Here is a 27,944-nt window from a genome sequence, read left to right as displayed (position 1 = left end):
CATCCAAATTAGTAAGAAAGAAGTAAAAACTGTCACAATTTGCAGATGATGTATACTATATATAGAAAACCCTGAAGATGCCGAAAAAAAAAAGAACTATCAGAACAAATAACTGGATTCAGCAGTTGATGAATACAAAAAATATACAGAAATCTGTTGCATTCCTACATACTAACAATGAACTAGCAGAAAGGGAAATCAGGAAAACAATTCCATTTACAATTGCATCAAAAGAATAAAATACCTAGAAAAAGCCTAACCAAAGAGGTGAAAGACCTGAACTCTGAAAACCTTAAGACATTCATGAGATAAATTAAAGAATATACAGATAAATGGAAATCTAGCCCATGCTCATGGATAGGAAGAATTAATATTGTCAAAATGACCATCTTGCCCAAAGCAATTTACAGATTCAACACAATCCCTATCAAAATGTCAATGGAATATTTCAATGAACTAGAACAAATAATCCTAAAATTTATCTGGAACCACAATGACCCCAAATAGCTAAAGTAATCTTGAGAAAGAACAAAGCTGGGGGTATTACACTCCCTGACTTCAAGCTATACTACAAAGCTGTAATAATCAAAACAGTATGGTACTAGCACAAGAACAGATCCATAGATCAATGGAACATAGTAGAGAAAAAAGTTAAAAACCCATGCACATATGGTCAATTGATATAGGATAAAGGGCCATGAATATACAATGGGGAAAGGACAGTCCCTTCAATAAATGGTGTTGGGAAAACTGGAAAGCTACATGAGTGAAACTGGATTACTGTCTAAGTCCATACACAAAAGTAAACTCAAAATGGATCAAACACCTGAATGTAAGACATGAAGCCATAAAACTCTTAGAAGAAAACACAGGCAACATTTTCTTGAACGTAAACATGAGTAATTTTTTTCTGGACACCTCTCTCTGGGCAAGGGAAACAAAAGTAAAAGTAAACAACTGGGACCAAATCAAAGTTTCTGTACAGCAAAAGAAACCATCAACAAAACAAAAAGGTCACCTACAGTATAAGAGAACATATTCATAAATATTCTATTGGAATCAGGGGTTAACATCCTAAATATACAAAAAAAGCTCATACGTCTTAACACCAAAAACCAGAAAACCCAATTAAAAAATGGGCAGAGGACCTAAATAGACATTTTCCCAAAGAAGAGATACAGATTGCCAACAGACACATGAAAAGATGCTTCACATCACTAATCATCAGGGAAATACAAATTAAAACCACAATGAGATATCACCTCACACCAGTCAGAATGGCCACTAACCAAAAGACAATAACAAATGTTGGCCAGGATGTGGAGAAATGGGAACCTGCTACACTGTTGGTGAGAATGTAAATTGGTGCAATGATGTCGAAAGCTGTGTGGAGGTTCCTCAAAAAACTAAAAACAGAAATACCATTTGACCCAGTAATTCCACTCCCAGGAATTCTGAAGAAAACAAAATCCCCGATCTGAAAAGATATATGCACCCCTATGTTTATTGCTGCATTATTTACAGTAGCCAAATATTAAAGTAACCTAAGTGTCCATCAATAGATGAATGAATAAAGATGATGTGATACATATACACAATGAAATATTATTCAGCCATAAAAAGAAAAGAAATCCTGCCATTAGCAGCAACATGGTTGGATCTAGAGGATATTATGCTCAGTGAAATAAGCCAGGCAGAGAAAGACAAATACCATATGATTTCACTTATTTGTAGAGCATAAATACAAAGCAAAACAGGATGAACAAAACAGCAAAAGACCTATAGACACTGAGAAGTGACTGGTGGTTACCACGGGGGAGAGGTTTGGGTGGGTGGGTGAAATAGGCAAAAGGGATTAAAAAAATGAAGAATGAACCATCCCTGATGAAACACAGTAGGAAACAGAAAGTTGGTATTTTTTCACATGAACTACAAGGCAAACTCTTTGGAAAGGTATAAATCGTCAGTCTCTTAGATAACGCACAGGAGCAGAAAGTGGGCCTGAGCAGTGGAATGAACCCACAGCCCTCCGTGTCCCAGCTGGGAGACGGGGAGCACATATCTGCTGCTGGTTCTCTAAGGCGGCTGGTTACCTGAGCCCAGTGCATGAAGACACTGGGCAGAGGCTGAGAAAGGTGATGTGAACACTGAGCCGGCCTCTGATGGAACGTTCAGGTGTGGATCTGTTCCCGGCTCCCGCGTTGAATTCAAGAGAGCGATTTTTACGTATTTAGATATTTTCCATTTATCCTTGTCAAATGCCTCATTCTGAATGCAGCTGAAGGTAAGAGTACTAATTAATTGTGAATCACTCCAATACTTGGATATAAGGCCTCTCGAGCCTAATGTGCAAATTTATGTAAAAACAATGTGAAAATTAGAAATGCATTGGCACAGTATTTTAGCCAGAACTGTAGCACCCTGTCTAGTCAAACAGACTGCTCATTTGCAAGTTGTCTATATGCAAAGCATTCTGCCCCTGGGTGCCTCAAATCTCCTTAGCAAGTCGTCTGAAATTTGAGAAGAGCTTTGTTCCGAACCTCCTTCCTGCTCTCATCACTGTCTCTCCTCTGCTTCCAGCAGTGTGGACACAAGGCTAAGCACGGACTTCATCTGGGGGCCCAAAAACGAGCAGGGCCCCGAACACGAAGCCCACCCGGGGAAGGTCTGGATCGCTCCGGCTGATCCACAGGGCTCAAATTTCCCTTTGCACAGCAGACCTGGTGAAGGAGAGAGGCTGAGGCTGGGGTCCCAGGCTAGCTCTTGGACTCTCAGGTGATGTTTGAGAGTAAAGCAAGGCAATTGCTTTGAAATCACAATACGGCATGTGTGCTCAGCTCAGTTCCAGTTCTGACCCCGGCCACACCCAGGAGCTGGAGAGAAGAGCCAGCCTGGCAGGTGGCACAGCGGCAGGGGGAGCACTCAGCTCCTTGCCCTTGGTTGGCTGGCACCTGAGCCAAGAAGTGGGCCAGAGGCCAGTCCCAGGAGATGCTTGGAGAGGCCAGCAGGGCAGGGCCCAGTCATGCCAACCTAGGAGTGGGAGGGGAGCCCTCCTGGGAATCGCCTAGCTAATCATTTAGCTGTGGGCGCAGGAAGGATGAGGGGACAAACAGATTTCCCAGGAACCTGCAGCAGCCAGACAGAGCCAATGGCAGCCCACCCCGGCAAGCAAAGGCAGGCGTGGGACGTGACAGCTGGGGAGGACACTCCCGGGACAGAAGCTGCGCTCCAGTGAGCGGGAAGCACAGTTGCCCCTTGACATGGCTCACGGTTTTCCCAGCAGCACCGTCCAGATTAAAGGCCATCCCCAGGCCCCTGGCGGCTGGGACGTCTGACTCACTTGACTCCTCTGCTTGGTGGCCCACAGCTCATGTTTACTCAAGTTATGGAAAGGTTAATTTTCCATATCTAGTTATTCTGTAAATGCTGCATTCACTTCTGACCAGTAAGTTCAATTTTCATTAACTTGGGTATTCTAGGTATTGGTTAACATCAGTATTCTAAGGCCTTGATACTCAAAGGTGTGGTCATGACCATCAGCTCTGAATGTGTCAGAAAGGCGGACCTCCCAGGGCCCACCCTAGCCTTCCAGAATCAGATTCCGCATTTCAACAAAAACCCCCAGGGATTGATCTGCACACAGAGTTTGGAGAAGCTCTGTCGTAAGGTATTCTCTCCATCTCCACCAAGCCAGACTGCGTGTCAGGATTTCCAGTTGTCAGCTGACTAACCTTGAAGAAAGTACTTTACTTCCTCCACCCTCAAGTCCTCATCGGCAAAACGGGGGTGCTAATTCTACTTGATTTAACATGATTAAATGGAATAGTAAATTAGAATTTGTCCTAGACATTGTAAATAATGATTGAAATATTCAGTTTTGTTCTTATGCAGTATCGTGACTCAATAGTTGGATTATAAATGCCTGAACACAGGAACAATCTCTCCTCTACCTCTTTTTATATCTTACCTGTACACCGAGTACAACGTTCTGCCCGTAAAGAGGCTGACTATTCGACATTTACAAAAAAATCAACCTCCCTTGGAACCTCTGACTGCCTCCCCCCCAAAAAAAACCCTGATTTTGATTCCTGACTCAAAGCACAAAGAGCTCCTGTCACTTTGACCTGATCCTCTGAGGTTCACCCCTCTAAACAATTGTATTGTCTCTATCTAGAAAGCACTTTGTTTCTATGGCGACACACATAATTGCTTGTGTAAGTAACTGAGGGTGGCTCTACTACTCAGCCACCTGCACTGCAGAAAACACAGAAAACACTCCACAGATCACTCTTCCATAGGTCCGCATCTAAGTGGTGCAGGCTTCCCAGACTTACATGTACTTTATGAACTATAGACCACTAGGAGCAGGCAGACTGATACGGTAGGAAAACTATTTGGGGGAGTAAATTGGAGGTCTGGGTTCCAGTTCAGAGCCTGACACTATTTTGTAGTTTCAATTGGCACAGGACCCTTGACTCCAGGATCCAATCCCCAGCCCCTATTTAAATGGAGATGAGTGAACAACATGCTTTTCTACTGCTTAACCCCTCCAATGTTCTGCAATAGTCTGAATTTATTTTAAGTATCACTTATCTGAAATTATTAACAAACCATCCCAGCATTAAACATTAACACAGGTCTTTGTATATGTCACGGTTCATTATCATGCCAATCAATGATTAATTACAATTATCTGTCTGGACCAATAAGTTAGCAGGACTTTCATGATTCATAATTTGTACTGTGTTGTAATGTTACCTCTCGAAACTGACGTACTAGCACTTATTGTTTTTTATGGCCTTTCTGAGATGGCTTTTAAAAGAGACAGCAAGTGACACATGTTTAGGAAAGATTTAAAAGTTTGCTGTGGTTGGAGTAGGTGTTATTTATCTAGTGCGGAGTGGAGGACTGGTGCTTCGCTGGACTTCTGTGACCATCTCAGCAGCAAAGCCAGCAATGAGTAATCCAATGGGCTGTGAGGCCAGTGCGACAGTTTGCGATGGGGCATCCTGCGTGGTACCTGAGGGCAATTTCAACGCCATTCTGAGTGTGGTCCTGAGTACCGTCCTGACCATCCTACTGGCTTTGGTAATGTTCTCCATGGGATGCAATGTGGAAATCAAGAAATTCCTGTGGCACATAAAGCGGCCGTGGGGCATCTGTATTGGCTTCCTCTGCCAGTTTGGAATCATGCCCCTCACAGGATTCGTCCTGTCGGTGGCTTTTGACATCCTCCCTCTCCAAGCAGTAGTGGTGCTGATCATGGGATGCTGTCCTGGGGGAACTGCCTCCAATATCTTGGCCTATTGGGCCGATGGCGACATGGACCTGAGGTAAGGTATCTAAACCTGCACATACTTTATCATGGAATTAATCTTTTCAGAAGCCTCTGTCATTATGAATGCCCATCGGAGCTGCCACTGATCTAGGATCCAACTAAGGAATTAAAGAGGGGAGAATAAATGCATTCACTCACCTTCCTTGGAAGCCACCATAGCTCTTGGAATTTGGGGGTTATATTTTGTATTTGTGTTTCTAATCTAACTCAGTTAACAGGGAGTTGGAAAATACCTTTGGAAAAAGATCCAAAGTTTTTCAAAAAAAGAAATCCTTTCTGAGCTATATGCTACAACTGAGACACTTTTCCTTGTTGCTATCAACAAAAAAACAAAACAAAAAACCTTTCTTTGCAGTGATGAGGAGCTCTGAGCAATCATGAAATCAGATTGTTCATTATACGTTAGAACCTAGTGAGACAATGATCAACACCAAATCCATCCAGTTCTTTCGACAAGCTTTTTCTCAATATAAAGCCTAAGAAAGAGTTTGTGCATTTGCTTCACTTCTACTGGCATTAAAAGAAAAAAAAAAAGACACAGAAGCTTCTTTTTTTTTTTTTAATTATGCTTACCTTACTATTAGATAAACAGAAAAGAATTTCTCTGCTTCCCACAGAGTCATCTAAATTGCAATGTTTGCCCAAGTCATCCTGTGCTAGTCTGAACTGGCACTGGAAACAAACTAAGGGAAATAAGACGAAGCATTAATGGGACGAGACTGAGAATTCAATGCTTCAAGTTGAACAGACAAATATCTTTCCCTTCCCTCACAATTCCTCATTTCCTGTGAAAGCTATGCACTTCTGCAAACCAGCCAGGTGTTAATGGAAGGTGAGCTTATTAAATACCATATAGTGAGCAATCAGCTCTGTTGATCACCAGGTACTATACTCAAAAGAGAGAAGCTCAAAGTGGAGAAATGTAACCACTGCAAATGTAAACATGTGTTCCAGGTTGAGCCCAGCCTAGCGGGCACCTGGGAGCCTGCCACCTCAGCTGGGCTGATGCTGATTTCTCCAGGAGCTTTAGAAAAGCCATACAAACAGTGTATCTTCACATGTCATGTTTTTTGCTTGAGGAAATACTGTATCTTTCTTACAATAGATTTCCTTTTCTCTAAAGAAAATCCTGTAAGGAACACAGGATGGCAAGCACTGTTCAGATTTAGTTATGCTGTGAACCATCGTATAGCAGTAAGGTCGTTTTAGAGTCACAGGACCTGGACAGAAGCACACAGAGGTGAGAATTCTAGAAGTAGCACCTGCTGAGCTGAGGGCCATGAACTAAAGGGAATATGGTGCTTTGACTTCCACTGAGCGACTTTTACATAATATTTGCAACTTATCAACAAAATGGAACATTCTTGCACCCCGACGTAATGCCCCATGTGTAATCATTTTGTAAGTAGGAAAGTGAGTATGATGTTGCCTTGTTAGGCCGTTGAAATGGATTCCTTTCTGCGGGAGGAATCTAATCTGAAAGCTCCTTATTTGTCTTGAAGCAGGAGATGATTATGTAATCCTGTCTACTTCAAATAACAATTCCTGTAAAAATTATTAAAAATTAAGAAATAAGAACCAAAAGCAGAATCTGAAACCTTGGTGGAAAACATCCAGCGGAATCAGGGCATAAGAACCCTTCAGAAGAAGTCAGAGTAAGGCCTTTTGTGGGACGTACGGCACTGGGAATTTTCCTTTTAATTCTAGAAAGTGTGGGATAACGTCAACACCTCTGCAGACCAATAGCTACCTCTCTAGAAGTTTCTCCTATCCAGACCTCAGCCAGACTCTGCACACCCAGCATAAATCCCACTTAATCTCATAAATGTTCCTCCCACAGGACCTGCTTATTCTCCTAGCTCTACAGCTGGGCAGTGTTATTTCCCAACACATGGGATGATGCGCAAGAAGTGGGGAGGGGAACGAGGCGCTAGGGGGGCAAGTGTGCACCTAAAGCTAAGACGACAGCTCAGAAGCACAGCAGCCTCTGCATCCTCACCGTAGGGGACAAACAGCTCTGTAAACACAACCACCCAGAAGACTGGGCTCTATTTCAGCAGAACAAATTACAACGCTTATCGCAATGACCCATAACCATGGACGGGAGGTTAAATTTATCACTTTGTAAGATGAAAACATGATGAATCGCATAAGTTAGAGGAAACACCATTCAAATATTTCTTTAAAGCAATTAGGAGAGTCACACCTCAGCTATTGGGAAACAGTTTTCTAACACTCGATATTGTTCTGGAGTGAGCCCTGGGTAATTAAAGTCTTATGATAATCTGTTTAGATATGATCCTATCTACTAAATATATTTCTAATTCCATACTTCTGGAACTTGACCTTCTCCATTTCCACTTGAACTCTAGCAATGGCAGCCAGGATATGACTGTTTACATCAAAAGCTATGGGCACTAGCTGGACAGATCCCACACAATGTCAGCCCAACAACCCCAGCTGGCTTTGACTTTCCTGGATATGGTTTCTCAGAGACGAAACCAAATCATCCCCCGGCCCTATCATCTCTTCTGAACCTGGGAAGCTATTGCCTTTTGCAATCTCTGGTGACTTAAAAAAAAAAGCACAAATATAACAGAATAACAGAGGATTACTTTTAACAAAATGACACACCTTGCTCATTGAACTATAGCAAGGGATATGTCAGCCCCTTCTGGGACCTTCCTGGCCTGGCAACTTGCTGCGGGCACCTGATCTGTGCACGTGTGTTCTCCCCTGTTCTAGCTATCCTCTGGCATCTTCTGCTCCAAATGTCTCAGGGCTGATGTTGTCAGGTGAGTCTGCTGGTGGTCGAGACCCCAGTTCGGACCTCCTCTGTGTCAGCTCTACCCCCGGAGCTCCCCATTTATAGCCTCTCCTTTCCCAGCAGCGGCCTCAGCCGCACATGCAGGGGCTTTTCCTCCTCATTCCCCTTTCTCTGACTTCCTCTTGGGGGGATCCCTGCCTAGGCACCTTTCCTCGGTTCCCCGAATCCTCTCACTGCCACCAACTTACAGTCTCCCTTTCATTATTTCTCTAGAGTTAATAGTTTCTAGATTTTCTGACCACACCCTTTCTTCTCTGGCTACATATTTGCCTCATTTTTCATATTCCAACTCAGCATTCACTGCTATTTTAGTTGTTCAGGATCCCTGGCCCTCTGGCTTATCACAAACGCAAAGCAGTGCCTCCCATTTCAACCACATACATGTCCAGCTCTGCTCCACTCTGAGAACTAACCCAACTCTGCAGAGCTTTTTCTTTACTTTCCCTCAGAGTGACCAACCTTTATTTCTCTCACGTGGCATTTTATTTTTACCTTACTAGTTAATATTTCCTTGGTACCATTATGAGTCACAGACAGTACAAGCAGCCTACATGCCTTGGTGGTGTATTTAATCCTCAAAACAATCCTTGGTCCACTTACGTGTGGGTTTTTTTCAGTAAATTATGTTGGAAAATTTGGGAGTGGATTTTGAATGATTTGAAAAAACGTTTTCCTTTCTCTAGCTTACTTTATTATAAGAATACAGCATACAATTCCTATAACATACAAAATATGGGTTCACTGTTTATATTATTGGTAAGACTTCCAGTCAACAGTAGGCTACTAGTACTTAAAGTTTGTGGGGAGTCAAAAGTTATACTGGGATTTTTGACTGCATGGAGGGTCAGTGCCCCTAACCTCTGAGATGTTTGAGGGTCAGCTGTATTCCTATCACCTGTCACATCTCCACTTTTTAGCCCCATCTGTACACATTTCTTTGCAACTTGGTGTTTCCCTTCTGATTGCAACCTTTTGCACTGCTTATCACTGACTCCATCAAACTCCTTGACGTTCACTACCTTCTTCTTTACCGCTTTCACTTCCAAAAAGAAAAAAAAGAAGAAAAATTCTCCCTGGGAGTTATAAGAGCTAAAGCCATGAATTAAAGACAAGAGATATTTTTTCTTTCCTTACATTTTCTCTTATTCCAATATACAGGCATGGTAGCATTTCTATTGTTGTCATCCATGCTCTTCATAACACTTCAAATTTCTTCCATGCAAAGTGGTTTTTTTTCTTTTGCTACTATGTTCCCCTAATTGCTCCCAAAATTTTTTATCTGTGAATTGTTCTCCATTTCAATTCGAGGATTGATACTTGATACTGTTCCCGTATTAGTTCAAATCGACTTCCGCCCTCCTGTGCTCCTGCCCCTCTGCAGGGGCCCAGGGTCGAGGTGGCCCAGCTCCTGTCTTGTGCCTCCTCGTGGTCTTTAAGAAACTGCTCTTGCCAAACTCAAAATCATGATACAACTTCCTAAATTGCGTTGCCAATAATTCAGAATTGAAGCTTGCATAAGGAAATTGTAAAGAAAAACAAGGAGAGAAATAGATTTCCTTCTAAGAGTTGTTTTCATAGTTTAAAAGAAAAAACTCCTGGCCTTCTCTTCCCTCGGATCCAGGCAATAAACAGTGCCCGTTCCTCCACCAGCTTCCGTGTTCTCCACTCTGGAACGCATACTGGATGCCCTGGAATGGGAGTGATTTTATTATGGGCATTCTCATTTATTTTTTAAGTGAAGAGGTGAAAAAGAGAATGGCAAAGGAAGGGAGAAGGGGGAAAATAATTTACAAAGTCCAGTATTTTAATGTTAAGTAGAACAAATCACTACCTTCAACTTAGTAGGATGTGCCTCAACATCCTAGCTTGTATCTAAATTAAGCTGTCAGCATAATAGATTGAACTTAGAAATGTTTCACATGTTCTCTAGCATTGGTTATTGTTTCACTATTTTAGCTCTGCTAAGACAAGTATTTTCTTTTTTCTAAATCCTTTAAACACATTTTAAGTGAGGTCATTCCTGGCTTTAAAAAAAAAAAGATGATTAGGGGAAGTTAAGCACCTTGACAAATATTGATCCCTACCGCCCGCTTTATTTTACCAAAACTGTGCCTAGTTAGATGCACTGACACGGAATTCCTTAACCCAGCTATTTTCCTTCGCATTGTGTAGCCCGGTTGTGGTGGGAGCTGCTGGGTTGTTTTCGATTTTGGGGGAGTGGCAGTGGGTGTAAAAAATGGAGCATTTCCTTCAAATCTTGAAGAATGTAATATAATATCTGGAAAAAATTACTACTCTGATAGTCTCAATGGTTTAGCTATTGGGAATAGGGTCTTCAGAACAATTTCTCTAATTTCTGATTCTGATTACGCTGGAACACAGTTCATGCACACATACACACACACACACCATGGCTGGATAGATAACAGAGTAACTGGTTTTTAACGGGCGCCTTGCATTATTCTCAGTCCTGGCACTCTGGGGGTCGCTAGCCCTCACAGTCTATGAGGTGGCCGTGATGATAATCTGCATGTCACACTCAGATCAGGAAACTGGTGAAAGTAAGTCAAGGAAACTACGCAGAGCCCGGTAGCAAAGTGGCCATGCCTGCCTCCGACCCAGGCAGTTTGGCTTAGCCTCAGGCCCCGCCGTTTAATGGCTCTGTTCCCTGGAAAGGGAATGTGCCCCTGCGCACAGGGTGCTTAGAAGGGACCAGGAAGCCCCACTACCCCAAACCTCTCTTCCATCTGCTGTCGCATCATTCCGTATTAATTCCTCCATGTCAAAAGCAAAATCGGCTTACCCAGCCAGACCCACTCACTAAAACACAGAAGCCCTCGGCAGGAAGAGTATCAGAGCCTGGTTCTTCTGCACACACAGTTGGCAAATTTCTTAGCAGAAACAGAACCCAGGCCTTCCTTGCCTGCTTGCACATTTCCTTTGGGTTTTGCAGCCAGCCTCCTCTTCTTTCCTGAGGCTCGGGGCACTGGGGCAACGACCTGTCATTTTAAGGAAAGACGTTGAGGCTTCCTCCCATGGATACACATTTTCCACCAAGGGCCCAGGGAGGCCCATCTCATCCTGACACAGACGGGCACAGCAGACCCCCCAAGTCTTGGCTGGTGTAAATGCATTGTTCTTCTCTGGTAGGAGTTTTGAAGGGTGGCGTATCCAAGCACTGTGTCTCTTGTTTAATAATGAGTTTAAACAATTATTAAGCACCTTCTCTGATCCTCAAGAACCAGTGCAGGGGGGGGGATGGTGAAGACAAAGAAAGAGACACCAAGTAGGCGTCTCACTGTTTTGCCCAATGGGCCCTGCACAGACGTGGGCACGCAGGTATTTCTGCCCATCAGATCAGATGGTGCTGCTGCTTGAGAGAGTCTTTTGCAGGACTTTCTAAGCATGAATTGGAAAAAGGAACAGCCTCTTCCCGAGAGAACCCAGCTGGACATATCAACTTGCCCATTTCCTTTCAGCATCAGCATGACCACATGCTCCACGCTACTTGCCCTGGGAATGATGCCGCTGTGCCTCCTAATCTATACCAAAATGTGGGTCGACTCTGGGATGATCATAATCCCCTATGATAACATAGGTAAGTCATTCCTCTACAGGATTTCTGAATGTCGCCTTCCTACTCCCTGCTTGTGCCAGCTGGGTCTCAGGCCAGCCTCAGACCCTGCTAGTTTCGCCTCTTGCACCAGTGGCAAATTACGGGCAATCAGATTCTGTGCCAAGTCACACCTCTACTTGAACAATGGTTGGCAGAATCTAAATTCCAAATCTGACCCCACGGGGGAGCCTGTTTTCTCCTCCACTGAAATCACCAGGGAGGGGGGCCGACTTCAGGAATCCCCCGGCACAGCTGTCCGGGCCCAAGGAGGCCAGAGCAGCTGGTGCCTGGGAGGAGGCGCCGTCCTTTCCTTAGCCCACAACACAGCTGGTCCACGGGGACAACAGCTTCCTCCCAAACAGTCAAACGGAAGGAATACAGAAGACATGCCACTAACGATTTAAAACGTGGGCACCTAGTAAGCAATCATGAGAGTGACAGGAAACTACCAGAGGAAACCTGCTGTTTATTACACTCACCTGGGTTGGTTTACCAGCAGTCTGTGTATCATGCCCCAGGAGTTACATTTACTAGGTAAGACTCTGTCTCCACTCATTTCAGCTCCCAGGTGTTCATCCCCATCCCAAAGCGGCTTGTTTCCTACTTCCAGAAGAATAGGTGATGAAGGGAGATTTCATCATCGGTGTATCATAGGGCAGGGGAAAGACAAGACAGCTCCTGGCCTTCGCAGGTGTCTTCTGTAGAACTATAATCGTAAAGATGAGGTGTAGGAGGAAATAGTACATTAGGGCCAACCAGCAGGTGTGTCACAAGTGAAACAGTGTTTTTTATCAGCTGACCTTGGAGGCACACGTGTCCCTGATCGGCTGCCCCAGGGAGGTGTGGCGTCCCACGAAGGGAGCCGGCACGCAAAGGCTGAGGGGCGGCGCAGAGGATGTGTGTGAAGGTCGGCATGGACGCTGACCGGATGGCATGTGAAATCCCTTCCATTTCTAAGATGGTTTCTGTGATAAAACATTCTCTGGGGGCAGCTGAACTGGAACAGGCTTTTGGGACACTAACTGGGGACAGTCTGTATTGCACCGTTTTCAGACAGTCTCTGCTCTCCCCACTCCCACCGTGGCCATTAGACCAAAAAAAAAAAAAAAGGGTTCTCCTGGGCACAGCCTATTCAGTATGGAATTTCCCTAGACAAGGTCCTTCTGCTGACCACAGGCAGCTCATTCATATCAGATGTGATCTCCCAGACTCTGCACAGCCACCTGCCTGTGCCTCATGCTGCTCAACTCCCAGGCTGCGCCCTGGAAGGACACCTTCGTTTGAGTTAAAGCGCGCCATTTGCTTGAGGGGTGTGCACTGCAGGCCTCTCAAAGGACCCATCTGCTGAATGAGGAGTTTTAATTCTATATGTACATATTACAGCTATTATAAATATATATATATATTATATATATAAATTCCATATGCTTAAGAAAAGAATTTAAGCCTTTAATAGTCTCGTCTTTACTTATTCCCTTCTGGAAAATGCCCCACGGCAATATTGGGTGATTCTAACTAGTGTGAGCGACTTACAGCACATCCTTCAATGTGAATACATTTTAATAGGAAGAGAAAGTAGAAAGAATAATTAACACCTCAGTGGAGGAGAAGGTCATCATAAAAGAGGCCAGAGCAGAATGAAAATAGGAGAGATGACCAAAAGATAAACATTTTAAAATGTGAGTTTGAAAAACAAACATATTAACTGTTGAATCACCATTGTGCCCAGGCCTATTTTCCAACCTAACCTTTTTGCTATCGGTTTTTCTAGTCCTTTAATGTAGAAAACAACCAGATTACTTCACAAGATAAATCAGTATGTTTTACATTAGGAAATGAGGCTCAGGGTAACTGTTTAGTTTGCCCAAGATGACCAAGGGGCCGGAAACAGGCCCCTGGTCTGGTTTCCAGTAGCTCTGTGGGCAGGACTGCTTGGTACAGGTTCCACAGGGTGCCCACCATGCACTGACGATTCAGTAAACACGGCTGAGCCCCTGCAGATGCTGACATCAGGGCAGAGGCGAGTCCTGCCCAGCTGGTGTCACTGAATACGGAGTGCAGTGAGGCACAGCTCCCGGGCCTCTCTGCCTTGCATTTGGGAACACCTAGTATCATGCACTGTAGATCCACTTCACCATCTAATTCTCCCAACAGCCTGTGAGACAGACATAATTCCACACATTTCACAAACGGGGAAACCAGGAGCAGACCGGGTGAATGACTTGCACAGCTGCCGTTTGTGGCTGAGATTCAGCTCTGAGCCTGCTGGCTCCAAGTTCCACTGTGACCCCATTCCCACTCTCTTTAATTCTCTTTTTTTTCTTTCCTCCTTTCCTTTTTCCCATATCTGCTGTGTGACCTTGATGAGAGCCAAAGTTATGGTTCAGATGGTGTGACTATAAGCAGGTGCTTTCTCGTAATTAGACACAGAGCCCAGGCATGTGAGGACTAAGGACAACAGAGCCTGTGGGAGGAAAAGAGACTGTAGCCCCCTGAAGAGGAAAGCATTATGAGCTCACAAGGGCCAAGCAAGGGCCACACACTCAGAACATGAAGAAGGGCAACCGGTCAAGTTCAAGTCCCAGAAAAACTTCATCTGGTCTCACCTGGTCAGGAGAGGGAACCCCATCCTGCCATAGATTTGGCCAGGTGGGGCTGCTGGTGTGTTTATCTTGCAGTCTTGGGCTGCCCCAAAGACATAAAGACTCTTAGCAGGGAAACCAAACATGGGGATAGGCTGCCTTTTCACAGATCCAATGTGTAAAACATATTTTACCAAAACCTAACTACACTTATCTTCCAAGCATAGTATTTGCACCAAGATTTAAGCTGCCATTGTACAATCAATTCATATCATGATGGTTTTAATTTCAGGCCTGCAAACTTCACATAATTTAGGGAAGAGTCTAAATGGTCTAAATTATCCAGGGTAGGAAGTCTCCCCGCAGAGGAACAGCATGGAAGGATACCAAAGGGGATTTTTCTGGGGGCTCTAGCAGTACCTCCATCAATGACTCTGTCCCAAATCATGTCTTCTCTCCTCCCCATCATTTGCTTTTTTGTGCCCTTGGTAGCCATAGCCAGTCCTGAATCCCATTGAGTAATTTCCAGGAAAAAAATAACTGCTGATGCTTATATTGCCAGGAGGGCCAGAAGGCTACAAAGAAATTACATTTTCATCACTACTATATTCATTTTAAATTCATATTTAGAGCCCCGGAATCTCGAGTCTGTTCTCCAGGCCTAGTTCAATCTACTCCAATACTAAGCAACATCAGCTCTCAGAATCCCATTATTCGATTCCCCTTTCTCCTACTGCTTTAGAAGGAAGTTTGAGAAATACACAGCCCATGAGAAGTTAGAAGTTGCTGGTGCCGTATTATATAAAAGCAGCTATTGGACAAGTGGGTGTCCAGTAATATGGAGAAACAAACCACATGTCACGAGAACAGCAGTAAATTTAACACGGTGAAATTGAAGTATGGCTCTTTTGTCTGGCTGGGTGAGCACGTTCCTGCAAAGAATTATAATTGCTTGAGAGGTCACCAAATATATTATCTCATGGAAAATTTAAAGCCTGCCTTTTCAACCTATTCTCTCACCTCTCTGCGGTAGATTTGAATAACTGAAGTCAGTCTTTTATCTGGAAACCATTAACCCACAGGATGCCTGGAGAATTTTAAACTTTATCTTTTCTTTCCATCACCTTGAAGTAACAGACAAATGTAAGGTATCTGTGTACTCCCCAGGAACACACACACAAACACACACTATTTTTCCAAGGCTATAAAGATTCAAAGACCAAATAAGCCAAGATTCCGACAAACTGAAACTGAAAGATCTTGCTTGGCAGTAATAAGGAACTCTAAAATATTAACCCAGGATTTAGGGGAAGGATTTATGTCAACAATATTATCAATTCTCCCCAGTTCCCCAGTAGCATTACATTATTTACTGAAATTGGTAAAGAAGAGTTTTGGGTTTTTTTTCAACTCTGTTTTGTGTATTCGAGAAGGAAGACTGACGGTACTACCTAGGCCTCTTTCTGACTGCTACCCATCGTCCTCTTTCCTGTGCCATGTGTTCTGTTGATCAATTGCTCTTCTGTCATTTGTAGGTACATCTTTGGTTGCTCTTGTTGTTCCTGTTTCCGTTGGAATGTTTGTTAATCACAAGTGGCCCCGTCAAGCCAAGATCATACTTAAGGTATGTGTCCCGTACCGGAGGCCGCCCCATCTCAAGTTTTACACTGTGAATTGAAATGACAGGTCTTTCCAGCTACAAAATTGGTTTTCTCACATTGTAAGGCCCCTTCTAGGGGGACTTAAAGTTATTAGATGTGCAGTCCAGTCTTCTAGAATGGCCTTTCCCTGTCGCATCTACAAGGCAAATTTCTACCCACCCTTCGAGACACCCAGTTCAAACATCACCTCTTGATTTTACTCTACTCTATACTCCCAACACCTCTTAGCTCTGATCTCTATTACATGGGTTTGTATTATAAAATGTACCTAGAAAGAAAATCAAATCTTTCTTAGCTCTGAATCCATATGGCCAGTTCAGTGCCTGGCAATTGGCGGATGATTCTATACATACATATGCAAATACATATATATATATATATATATAATTAGTAACCATTCACTGCCTTCATCAACTCTATGTTAACTAGATGATATGGGTATGGATAAAAATGGTATAAACAGGCACAGACACACACATATTCCTCTAGTCAGGGGGCAAAATAAGCTTGTTCTTGGTTTCTCTGGACAAAAAAAATGGGTGTTTTCAAATGTGAAAAGAGAAAAACAATAACAGTGAAGACTTTGTTGGCGTATGCCTTGTTAGGTTTTATCATTTTATAGCCATTTTCTCCTTATCATAAAAAATCTTTAGAAGGTGACTAGGGCAAGATTTTATCCTCAATTACATGAAGAAGCTAAGACTAAGAGAAGTTTCATGATTTACCAAAGAAAGGGGAGCAGGAAAATTTGCATCTGGAAACCAAGTCTTGTAGTTCTTATTGGGTACGTCTCCTTCCGCTCTGACAAGGCTAATTTGCAAGCTAGAATATCATCTTCCTCAGGCTGAGTGTGGACACTGTATGTCCTAGTGTTTTCTTAAACACGGAAATGTGGGCCAAGCACCAGGGTTTCTGTTGGTTGGACTCGGCCATCAGGTGAGGGATACACAGGGAGGTGACTCCATTTTCATGACTGTTGGGTCTGCTTATGTCTCTGTTCCAGATCGGGTCCATTGCAGGTGCAATCCTTATCGTGCTCATAGCTGTGGTCGGCGGTGTGCTGTACCAAAGTGCCTGGATCATCGCCCCCAAACTGTGGATCTTAGGAACCATATTTCCTGTGGCCGGTTACTGCCTGGGCTTTTTTCTAGCTAGAATAGCTGGTCAGTCCTGGGACAGGTATGGCGTTTTGGTAAACTGGACTGGGAAATTTCTTCTGTAATACTTATGGCATTTGTTTGCAAGAGTTGCTGTAACAAAGCACCACAAATGAGGCGGCTTTAACAACAGACATGTATGGTCTTACAGTTCAAAAGGCTAGAAGTCCAAAATCAAAGAGCCAGCAAGATCGGTACCTTCTGAGGAATGCAAGATGGGATCGGCCCCAGGCTTCTCCCCGTGGCTGGTAGACAGCCATCTTCTCCCTCTTCATATTGCCTTGCTTCTGTGCATCCTTGCGTCCAAGTTTCCCCTTTTTATAAGGACACCAGTCTTTCTGGATTAGAGTCCCCCCTAATCACCTCATCTTGACAAATGCTCTTTGCAATCACTGTATTTTCAAATGATGTCGTGGGTGTTAAGACTTCAGCATATGCCTTTCAGGGGACACAATTCAACCCATAACAACTGCAAATACTGATGACAAATTCAAAATCTTTCCTCTGTAATAACATTCAACCTATTTCTGAATGTCATCATAAATAGACTCATTAATTCCTCAACCAATGAAGTCACCCAAAAAGAAAAATACAGCCTCTTTTGTTGAAATTCTTCTGGACCATTTCCCGTACAGGGCAGAGTGAGCGCTTCCATAGCGTTGCAGCCTGATGCTCCAAGCAGAGTAACTTCACCCAGAGTGGTCAGGTGGCTTGGAAGATACGAGAGCTCCCCCAGACAGCAACAGGATGAACTTGTCGTCCAAAGTGCTGATTATGAGATCTGGGTTTAGCATTTGTGGGTTTGGTGCTGAGTATAAGCATTTACTTTCCTACCAGCCTATCTAAATGAACAGGCAGAGAAGAGAGCAGGTGTAGGAGCTGGGGCACGTATGCGATTCGCAGAGAGGCGCGCCTTGGGTGCTTGGTGGAAAGAGAGCCACCTGTGAGCCAGGTGGGCCTGGGCTTGCACTCTGACCTACCAGCTACCAGCTGTGGGACTTCATGCCAGGCCCTCACTCTCTCTGACTTTTCTCATGTGCAGAATAGGATCAGTGGCACCTACCTGGCAGGTTTTTTTTAATCAAGGTTAAATCAGAAAAACAACCAATTTAACAATAAAACAACTATAACTAACACTCTGTCTTGAGTATTTTCTCAGCCCCCGCTCTGTGCTCTGCACTGTTACCAAGGACATAATTTAAGAGTGAAATGAATCCCTTTGGCCATTTATTGAACATCAACATAAATTAACACTAACACAAATTCATATATATAGATCTGCTTTTAATGTATGTTGAATATTATTAATTATACTTATTAATAAATACTACTTACTAGAAATAATGCTTATTAATAAATAGTATGTTAATACAAATATTCTCTCTGTGTCTATGTGTGTATACATAAATATACATATGTATATGTACACACACATATGTAGACTATATAGATGCACATATATCTCACTACTCAGGGGCAAAATAAGCTAGTTGCTGTTCTTTGGACAAAAAATTGTTATCTCCAATTTTTTTAAATGTGAAAAAGAGAAAACAACAACAGTGACTTTTGTGTGCATATGTCTTTTTAACATTTACAGAGCTTTATATCCATTTTCTCATCATAGCAATCGTAAAAGGGCAAGATTTTATCTATGCATATGTATATATACAGAGAGAAAGAAAATATTCACATTACACATAACATGTTAATAGATTCTAATAAGTCATATACTTATTCAATATAAATGAAAGTATATATTAAGCAAATATATACATTAAAAGTAGATATACATACACACATATGTACTTGTTCTCATTGTATCTGCATTTAAAGAAGATTATTGCTGTATAACATTAAAAGTTATACAACAACAAAGCAAAGGAAACAAGAAACAAAAGCATATATTCTCTTAACATTTCTTGTAGGTGCCGAACAATTGCTTTGGAAACAGGGATGCAGAACACACAGCTGTGCTCCACCATCGTCCAGCTCTCCTTCACCCAAGAGGAGCTCAATCTCGTGTTTACCTTCCCGCTCATCTATAGCATTTTCCAGCTCCTCTTCGCAGCAATATTCTTAGGAAGTAAGGAATCATGCTAATCACATTTTATTACACTGTTCATCTTTGAGAAATCCTGACATTGCTAATACGGCATTTTTAAAAATTCCCTTTTTCTGGCAGTTAAATAAATGGGTGGGAAAAGCCACCTATAATATTATCATGGCTTCCTAACTGCTGATAAAAAGATTGTGATTTTACCAAAAGTCTCTAGCAAAGAATTTTTTTAAGCAAATAATAATGGAGATTGGTTCTTTCCACTGACTTTCTTTTCCTCACTAATTAAGGAGGCATCATTAACTTGTTAGAACCATTTTACTGTGTGCCTTTTTATATGCCTCCAGGAAACTGGAACTGGTCATTTTTTTCAAAACATCATCTTGATATGCTTTGTAAATATAGACTATTTATCAGAAAATTGGTATACAAAGCATATTTATCAGGCTGAGTTATATTGAAAAACAGATATGTGTGTATGTGTGATATTCTGATATTAGATACTCTGATATTATAGTAAAAATCATAGAGCTTTGGTCCATTAGCCCTTCCCACCTACTAGGTCTTACTCTAGTTGAAATTTGTCTTGCATTTTGTTTTCCAAGTCCTGATGATGTTTAACAACCTCTATTTTTAAATTCTTTTTTTTTTTTTTGGTAAGAATTCCTTTTTCTTCAAACTTTTTATTTCAACATAATTAGAGATTCACAGCAATGTGCAAAAAAAAGTACAGAAACATCCCAGGTACCATACACCCAGACTCCCCCAACAGTGACATCTGACATAACCAGAGTATAATAAACAGGAAAATGACATAATGACACTGACACAATCCACCTACCTAATCCAGATTTCAACTTTACATTCCTTTTTTTTATTGAAGTATCATTGATATACAATCTTATATCGGTTTCAAATATTTAACATAGGGGTTCAACAGATACCCATAACCTTAAATTCTCACCCCACTAGTACAGTTACTATCTGTCAGCACAGGAAGATGTTACAGAATCATTGGCTATATTCTCCATGCTGTACTACTATTCCCATGACCAACTTATATTATGGTTGAGATTTTTGTGCCCCTTTTCCCCCCATCACCCTCCCCAGCCATCCACACCAACCCCTCCCCCATGGTAACTACCAGTCACTTTTCAGTGTCTATGAGTCTACTGCTGTTTTGTTTGTTTTGTTTTGTTTTTTATATTCCACCAGTAAGTGAAATCACATGGTATTTGTCTCTCTCCACCTGACTTATTTCACTTAGCATAATCCATCCATGCTATTGCAACGACAGGATTTCTTTTTTTAATGGCTGAATAATATTCCATTGTGTATATGTACCACGTCTTTATCCATTCATATTTTGATGGACACTTAGGTTGCTTCCATATCTTGGCTATTATAAATAATATGGTGATAAACATAGGGATGCATATACCTTTTTGAATCAGGAATTACTGAGTTGAGTGGTATTTCTGTTTTTCGTTTTTTGAGGAAAACTCCATACTGCTTTCCACAGTGACTGCACCAATTTACATCTCTACCAAGAGTGTAGGAGGGTTCCCCTTTCTCCACATCCTTGCAAACACTTGTTATTTCTTGTCTTTTGAATAGTGGCCATTCTAACTGTTGTGAGGTGGTATCTCATTGTAGTTTTGTTTTGCATTTCCCTGATGATTAGCTATGTGGAGCATTTTTCAGTGCCTGTTGGCCATCTGTATTTTTTCTTTGGAGAAGTATCTGTTTAGGTCCTCTGCCTATTTCTTAATCAGGTTGTTTGTTTTTTAGGTGTATATGAGTTCTTCATATATTTTGGATGTTAAAACCTTTTCAAATAAATCATTTATGAATGTATTTTCCCATACTATAGGTTGCCTTTTTGTTCTGTTGATGATATTCTTCATTGTATAGAACTTTTTTAGTTTGATGTAGTTCCACTTGTTCATTTCTTTTGTGTCCCTTGCCTGGGGAGATGTGTCCAGGAAAAGTTATTCAAGCTTATGTTCAAGAGATTTTTGCCTGTGTTTTCTTCTAACAGTTTTATGGTTTCATGTCTTACATTAAGGTCTTTGATCCATTTCAAGTTTACTTTTGTGTACGGGGTTAAACAATAATCCAGTTTCATTCTCTTGCATGTAGCTGTCCAGTTTTGCCAACACCGGCTGTTGAAGAGGCTGTCATTTCCTCATTGTATGTCCATGGCTCCTTTATCATATATTAATTAACCACATATGCGTGGGTTTGTATCTGGGCTCTCTATTCTGTTCCACTGGTCTATGGGTCTGTTCTTGTGCCAGTACCAAACAGTTTTGATTACTGTGGGTTTGTAGTAGAGCTTGAAGTCAGGGAGTGTAACCTCCCCAGCTTTGTTGTCTTTCTCAGGATCGCTTTGGGCTATTTGAGATCTTCTGTGTTTCCATATGAATTTTAGAACGATTTGTTCTAGGTCATTGAAAAATGCTGTTGGTATTTTTATAGGGATTGTACTGAATCTGTAACTGCTTTGGGCAGGATGGCCATTTTGACAATATTAATATGTCCTATCCATGGGCAGGGGATAGAATTCCATCTATTTGCATCTTTTGTAAGTTCTCTCATGGCTGTCTTGTAGTTTCCAGAGCACATGTCTTTCAATTCCTTGGTTAGGTTTATTCTAGGTATTTTATTCTTTCAATGCAATTGTAAATGAAATTTTTTCCTAACTTTACTTTCTGCCTGTTCATTGTTAGTATATAGGAACACAATAGATTTTTGTGTATTAATTCTGTATCCTGCAACTTTGCTGAATCCAGTTATTAGTTCTTTTTGGTGAGGCCTTAAGGTTTTCTATGTGTAATATCATGTCATCTGCAAATAGTGACAGTTTCACTTCTTCCAAAGTTCCATTTTTCTTTTAAATAAAGATCACTATCTTAAATTTTGTGACATTGTAAGGGGGATTGTAAGGGTAAATGTTAAAAATAATGTGAAGTTAAATTGTAAAGTGCCTGGAGGTTCAGTTTTGTTTGAGCTTGGTTTTACCTTTTTCTTAGCTCCAGTAGGTATCCAACTTGCCCATGCTAATCAAGCTCCATCTCGAAAGTCGTTCTGGAAGCAGAGTTTTCCTTTCTAGAATGGGACTCTCTGGAACCACTGGAAATGTTCCATTGATTTATCACTGGTGCAGGAGACAGTGGCCCATGGCTTAATTACCCTGCTTTCTTGTACGATGGAGAGATACCCAGTTTGGTGCACTTTGAGATTTTTCCAATAATTAGCTAGTAATGTCTACAAGACAAGCCAAAGGAAGTAGACTTGTTGATAGAACAATCAAGTAGATTTACCAGCTGAATAACTAACACAAAAGGGGTTAATAAATAAGGTAAAGAATGATAGAAAGGTGGGCACTAGTATTGTTCGTATATTTTCCTGCAGTATTAGCAGTAAGAGTGAAAACAAGGAAGACATCTTTATATGTGATGCCTGGAAACATATTTTGGGGAAGGGATTAGAAGTCCAACTGTCTGGGGGAACAAAGGAAGGAAGGAAAGAAGGGAAGGAAAGGGAAAGAGAGAGAAAAGTACAAGGAAAGAAGGAAGGGAGAGAGGGAAGGAGGGAGGGAGGGAGGGAGGGATGAAACCAACCATTTAGTTAAATAAAATCAGTGGTGTAAATAGAAGTTGAGGGAGCCTCAGCTCAAAACAGTTTATAATAAAAGTGTTGGGTATTTTAATTAACCACAAGCCCAGTCAATAGTTTCAGTAACTCAGTGGCTTCAAAATTAATTACTAGGTGTGCAGGGACTACTCCAAGGAGATATTAATCTTGGCATACTGAGATCTGTGAAGCAGGCCCCCGTCTCTCTCAGCTGCACACGATAATGATCGTTAACGTTTACTGAGCGCTTACTGTTCTCCAGGAGCCATGCTGGCACTTGACTATTTTATCTCATTTAATGTCTGCAATTGCCCTATACGATAGACAATATTATTATACCAACTTTAAGTATAAGATATTGGAATTTGAGGGTTCCAATAAGTAATACCTTCTCTTCCCCTGTTGACTTCGGAACCAATTTAGAAGGAAAAAAATCTAAAAAATATATTTATATAAGAAAATGGCACTTTTATTAGAGATAAACTGAATTAGAAAATATGACTCAAAAGTGCAAATAAATGGGCGTGTTAATCCCAACTCTCTCCCCGCCTCACACGGGCGTGCACAGAGACCCGCAGAACTGCAGCTGTCCCGGTGCAGGGCCGTCTGTCCAGGTGGGCCGACCTCAAAAATATGCCGAGAAACGGCTGCCGGGAGAGACCGGCAGCTCTGCCGGAGAGAGGAAGGCTGCGCGCGGATCCCCCTCGCGGGAAGGAGTGAGGGAAGGCAGGGAGAGATGGGGGTTACTCCCATTCCCACACAGACCAGGGTGCTGGACAGCGCACTTCTCAGGCAGCACGTTTAGTGAGGACCGCACCACCTGGGAGACAGTAGGGTCCAGACAACTGCTCGCTGCTATTACGAGGAGCACCTGCCGTGCTGCTTCTGCAGGATTCATGTGAGCAAGTAACCCTGACAGCAGTGTGCAGGGTCTCCCTGGAGTGTGTTCGCCCCCTTCTCCTTGGAACTCAGAATGCACGTGGCTTTCTCCTCGTAGCCTCCAGCTACGTGCAAACTGCTTTTTGAGCCGTAGGTTAAAATCACTGTCCAGAGTACGTTTGCAGCTAATCATGATGACATTTGCTTCAGCGCCTGTGTGTTGTTTTCTAGTTTACGTGGCATACAAGAAATACTGTGGGGAAAACAAAGCGGAATTTCTAGAGGGGAGCAAAGAGAAAGAAATAGTCTCCACGCAACCCGTCTACACGGAGAATGGAGGATTCCAACCAGATGAGAAGTAGACGCCTAGAGGACAAAAGGAATTCTAAAGAACATGCTTCGGCCGCAACAATACTGAATTATTTGTTGTGATGGGATATTTGGCAGAAAAAAAGGTGAAAGTGAACGTTTAAATTCCAATTGAATCCACACATTGGTATCGAGTGACTGGTGGTCCAAATATGTAACATGACAAATATTTATATATATCTATGTATATATGTTAAATATACTGTCCTTGAAATATGCTCCCAAAATGTCCTCAAATCTCAGACTAAATCTAACATAGATAACACTGAGAACCTCATAACTCCTGAGCACAAATTCTTATCCAGGACCTCATAACCCAGAGAGGAGAACCTGACTTCTGGATGTTAAAATAGATGCAGTGAGTTATTATTACAAAGTGAGCAAGATCGTCTCCAATATTTATGATTGTAAAAAGATTGAAATGAATGTCTTCCACTGACATTATTTTGAAAACATTGCAAGCTATTTATTTGTACAACTTTGTAGTATAACATGGGCAAATATCTGACTTCCCGTGTTTATAAAGAAATTAGCCTTCTCCAAGGACAGTCCAAAAGCAAATAAGAGAAAAATACCAGATAGAATTCAATAACCAAATTAAAATCAAGCCCATAACTCATCAGTGATATTGTACATTGGTTGCTCTGCCTCAGGAGTCCAGTGACACCCACTAGATTTTTTAGGGGAGACTGAAAGAGCTTTTCAAGGTCTGCAGAGGGACTTTCTCGAGATTTGCCTGCATGTGGCAGATTCACATTGACTAATACGATCACTGCTCCATTCCTAGGAAGCCCCACAGCAGGCATGTGGCAGGAGGCACAAAGATAACGGAAGTATTGGAAGAAACACCTTTACTCTAGCGGGTGAATTCAATCCAATGGGAGAGAATAGGAAATATATAGAAAAGCACAAATAACAGAAGTGCACTGGAAATGCGTGACTAGAGTCAAGTAGATGTGCAGAAGTGAGTATGGCAAGAGGGAGGGAGTCCGAGAGCCATGGGGGTGGTGTTAATCAGGATTTGAGGAGGACAAGGACACTCCCAGGGCCCTGAAGTAGGAAAGCATTGCCAAGTGAGTCCATGATGTGGTAAGCAGGGGTGACAGGAGGAAGCAAGCGGGGTGCAGCGGCCAGGAGGGACCACCAGCCAAGTGCTGGTCGCTCCATTATGAGTCTGACTTCATTTCCTCTCCCTCATTCTGCAGCAAGATGAGGGTCTATCCTTAACTCAGGTCACTGATTTAGGTCCATTTCCCACTTGGACATCTGCACTGCCTCAAAGACTCCCTTTCAAACGTTTGGTCCCAGAGGGCCCTTTCTGTTTGGGGTCAGACCCCGCCGGGAGTCCTCCCCACTACAGGAACAGGAACACCAGCTCTGACCTTAGCTTTCAGTAGCGGGTCAAGGGATTCTGTTTTTCAATGTCCTAGCATTCATACCTTTTTATACAACCTTCACATTTACAATTGAATAGGGCTCCTGTATTTCTCCATCATTAAATAAATATATTAAAAGCAGCTAAGGATTTTTATTCAGAGGTGGTAGGGGTGAGGTGGAACAGATTTTCTTTTTAGGGAGTGTTAAAGATTATGCTTCTAGTGGTGCAAAAGCAAGAGTTTCAGTCTGTCTGTTAAGCACCACCTACACTTCCCCCGTCACACAGAAGACAGGCAGGTGTGTAAAGGCATACTGTGAATTTGCATCATAATTTCAACACACCCAAAGTCAAGGGCCAGGATGCCAGCAGCTGTAGCAAGCAGTTCTTCCCTCCCTGTTGATCCACAGATGTGTGAGAGACAGAACTTGTCTTTCCTACATGATGTGGTATCTTGTGGATTGTGGTTTTTTTCCCTAATGTGCTATAGGGAAGAAAAATAGCTGAGCTTTTTTAAATGACAGCTCTCTATTTTTAAATGAGTTTGAAAAGCTGATTAAATTATGTATTTTATTGCCTCTGTGAGTATCATATTAAATGAGTGTTTTATTTTAAAGGCTTGAATAAATGAGAATAATTTTTGTAATGTTTGGTCTTTTTGAGTCTTTGTGACAACTGTCAAGATTTCTTCACTGCTCAATGTCTAGAGATACAAATAAGGTGGAGTTTCTCAACTGTTCAATTGTGTTTTGAAAAGTGCCTGAAAGTAACTCTTAATTAAATACTCTAATAATTAAGTCTCCCACGGATACAGGTTGAGGTTCTCCCCAAGAAAATCATACTGGGGGAACATTAATCAAAGACTCTAAAGAGAGTGTGACAATGATAGCTGATTTAAAATAATAATAAAACTATTATGTGTGCTACCACCACCTTCTATGTATATGTTTAGAGAGAGACAGGGAAGGACAGAGACACCTTAATCATGGTCTTCATGCAGTAAAATATCTCACCACGAGAACTGAAGAAATTCAGAAGATGAACCTCGCTTGACTACTCAAAGACATCACCTTGCTCACCCTCTAGAAAACTGGTACACTCTGCCAGCAGGAACAATTTCTCTTATTAGGATATTTGACATCCCCTTGCCTCGCAAGCATTTACCCCTTCAAAAATTGCATTAGTTAGAACAAGGGTCTTCAAACTATGCTATGGATACTCCTAGAAGTTCATGAAATTGTCCAAATATATTTAAAACATGATAATATAAAAGGCATCTTATAAAACTAACTGATCTAAAATATATAAATACTCTTACAACTCAATAATAAGAAGGCAACTCAGTTTTCTAAATGAGCAAAAAATTTGAGCAAACATCCACAAAGAATGGCAATAATGCAAATAAGCACACGGCAACAGCAAATAAATACATGAAAGATTCTCAACAACATTAACAGTTAGGAAAATGTAATTATAACAACAATGAGGTACATGCCAATAAAATAGCTAAAATGAAAAATTACCAATGGTAGCAACAATTGACAAGGACATAAAGAATAACTATGCTAGATTTCTGGCGGTACAGTCACTTTCAAAAACAGTTTTTGGTTTCTTATAATGTTAAACACACGCTAACTATATCACTCAGCAATCTCACTCCTAGATATTTACACAGTTGCTAAAAGTAAAACACAGTAACAGGAAGATCAGGGACCAGGAACCTGCCGAGGGAATTGACTACAAAGGTATGAGGAAGCATTTTGGGATGATGGAAATAGTCTAACTCATGATTTCAGTAGTGGTGACACAACTTTAAACATTTGTCAAAATGCATAGAACTGTGCACTTAGAGTTGGTGGATTTTATTCTATGCCAGTTATACCACTAATAAAGCTGATTAAAAATTAGTTGGCCAGGATGTAGCAGGGAAATGTATTCCATTTTCCCCAACCCACTACTGAGTTAAATTTGAAGCCTCTCAGTGAAAGAGTAACAGGGTTTAAGAGCTATCTGACAAGTCTCAGAAAGCCTTTTGTAATGTACTTCCTAGAAATTGAGACAATGAACAGCCTGAGCTCCAGAAGCATTTTGAAAAACAGGTGTTTCTAATTCTTTGCTTTCCACAAAATAAGAGAGACCCATCAAGTTGTCAACCTTGCATTAAAAACACATTTTGATAAGAGACCGCTGCGAATTTTTTATCCTGTAACTTGAAAGGAGTCCAAATTTGAGGGACAATCTATATCAAAAGTCCCTCCATTGTCATCTACCCCTTTATGTGAAACAAGGTTGATCAGCACTTAATCTATAAAAACAAAAAAAGATGAAAAAAATAGATGCTGAGCCCTATCTCAGTCTACCGATGACAGCAAGATTTATAGGGTTTATTGCACTCCAGGCTTCCTTCAATTTCTGCACACAGGTAAACTCATTTCAACAATTCTT

The 27,944-nt window shown here is 41.8% G+C and overlaps 1 protein-coding gene across 1 annotated transcript; it reads left to right on the top strand.

Moving 5' to 3' along the window:
* Positions 1–4,716: 4,716 nt before the first annotated feature.
* On the top strand, positions 4,717–26,123 carry SLC10A2 (solute carrier family 10 member 2). The gene is made up of 6 exons (XM_036893893.2): positions 4,717–5,333; positions 11,645–11,763; positions 15,899–15,987; positions 17,028–17,203; positions 19,107–19,264; positions 23,987–26,123. The coding sequence occupies exons 1-6, from the start codon at positions 4,957–4,959 to the stop codon at positions 24,115–24,117; spliced, it is 1,050 nt and encodes a 349-aa protein (XP_036749788.2). The 5' UTR covers positions 4,717–4,956; the 3' UTR covers positions 24,118–26,123.
* Positions 26,124–27,944: the final 1,821 nt, after the last annotated feature.

The sequence above is a fragment of the Manis pentadactyla genome, chromosome 17, assembly GCF_030020395.1.
Source record: "Manis pentadactyla isolate mManPen7 chromosome 17, mManPen7.hap1, whole genome shotgun sequence".
NCBI classification, from domain to species: domain Eukaryota; kingdom Metazoa; phylum Chordata; class Mammalia; order Pholidota; family Manidae; genus Manis; species Manis pentadactyla.
This window is presented reverse-complemented; position numbering and strand designations above follow the sequence as displayed.

Bases quoted from the DNA above. Each gene is read 5' to 3' on its own strand.
- SLC10A2 (XM_036893893.2), top strand. From the start codon at position 4,957: ATGAGTAATCCAATGGGCTGTGAGGCCAGTGCGACAGTTTGCGATGGG. The intron at 5,334-11,644 runs GTAAGGTATCTA...ATTTCCTTTCAG, and splicing joins GATGGCGACATGGACCTGAG to CATCAGCATGACCACATGCT. The intron at 19,265-23,986 runs GTAAGGAATCAT...GTTGTTTTCTAG, and splicing joins CGCAGCAATATTCTTAGGAA to TTTACGTGGCATACAAGAAA.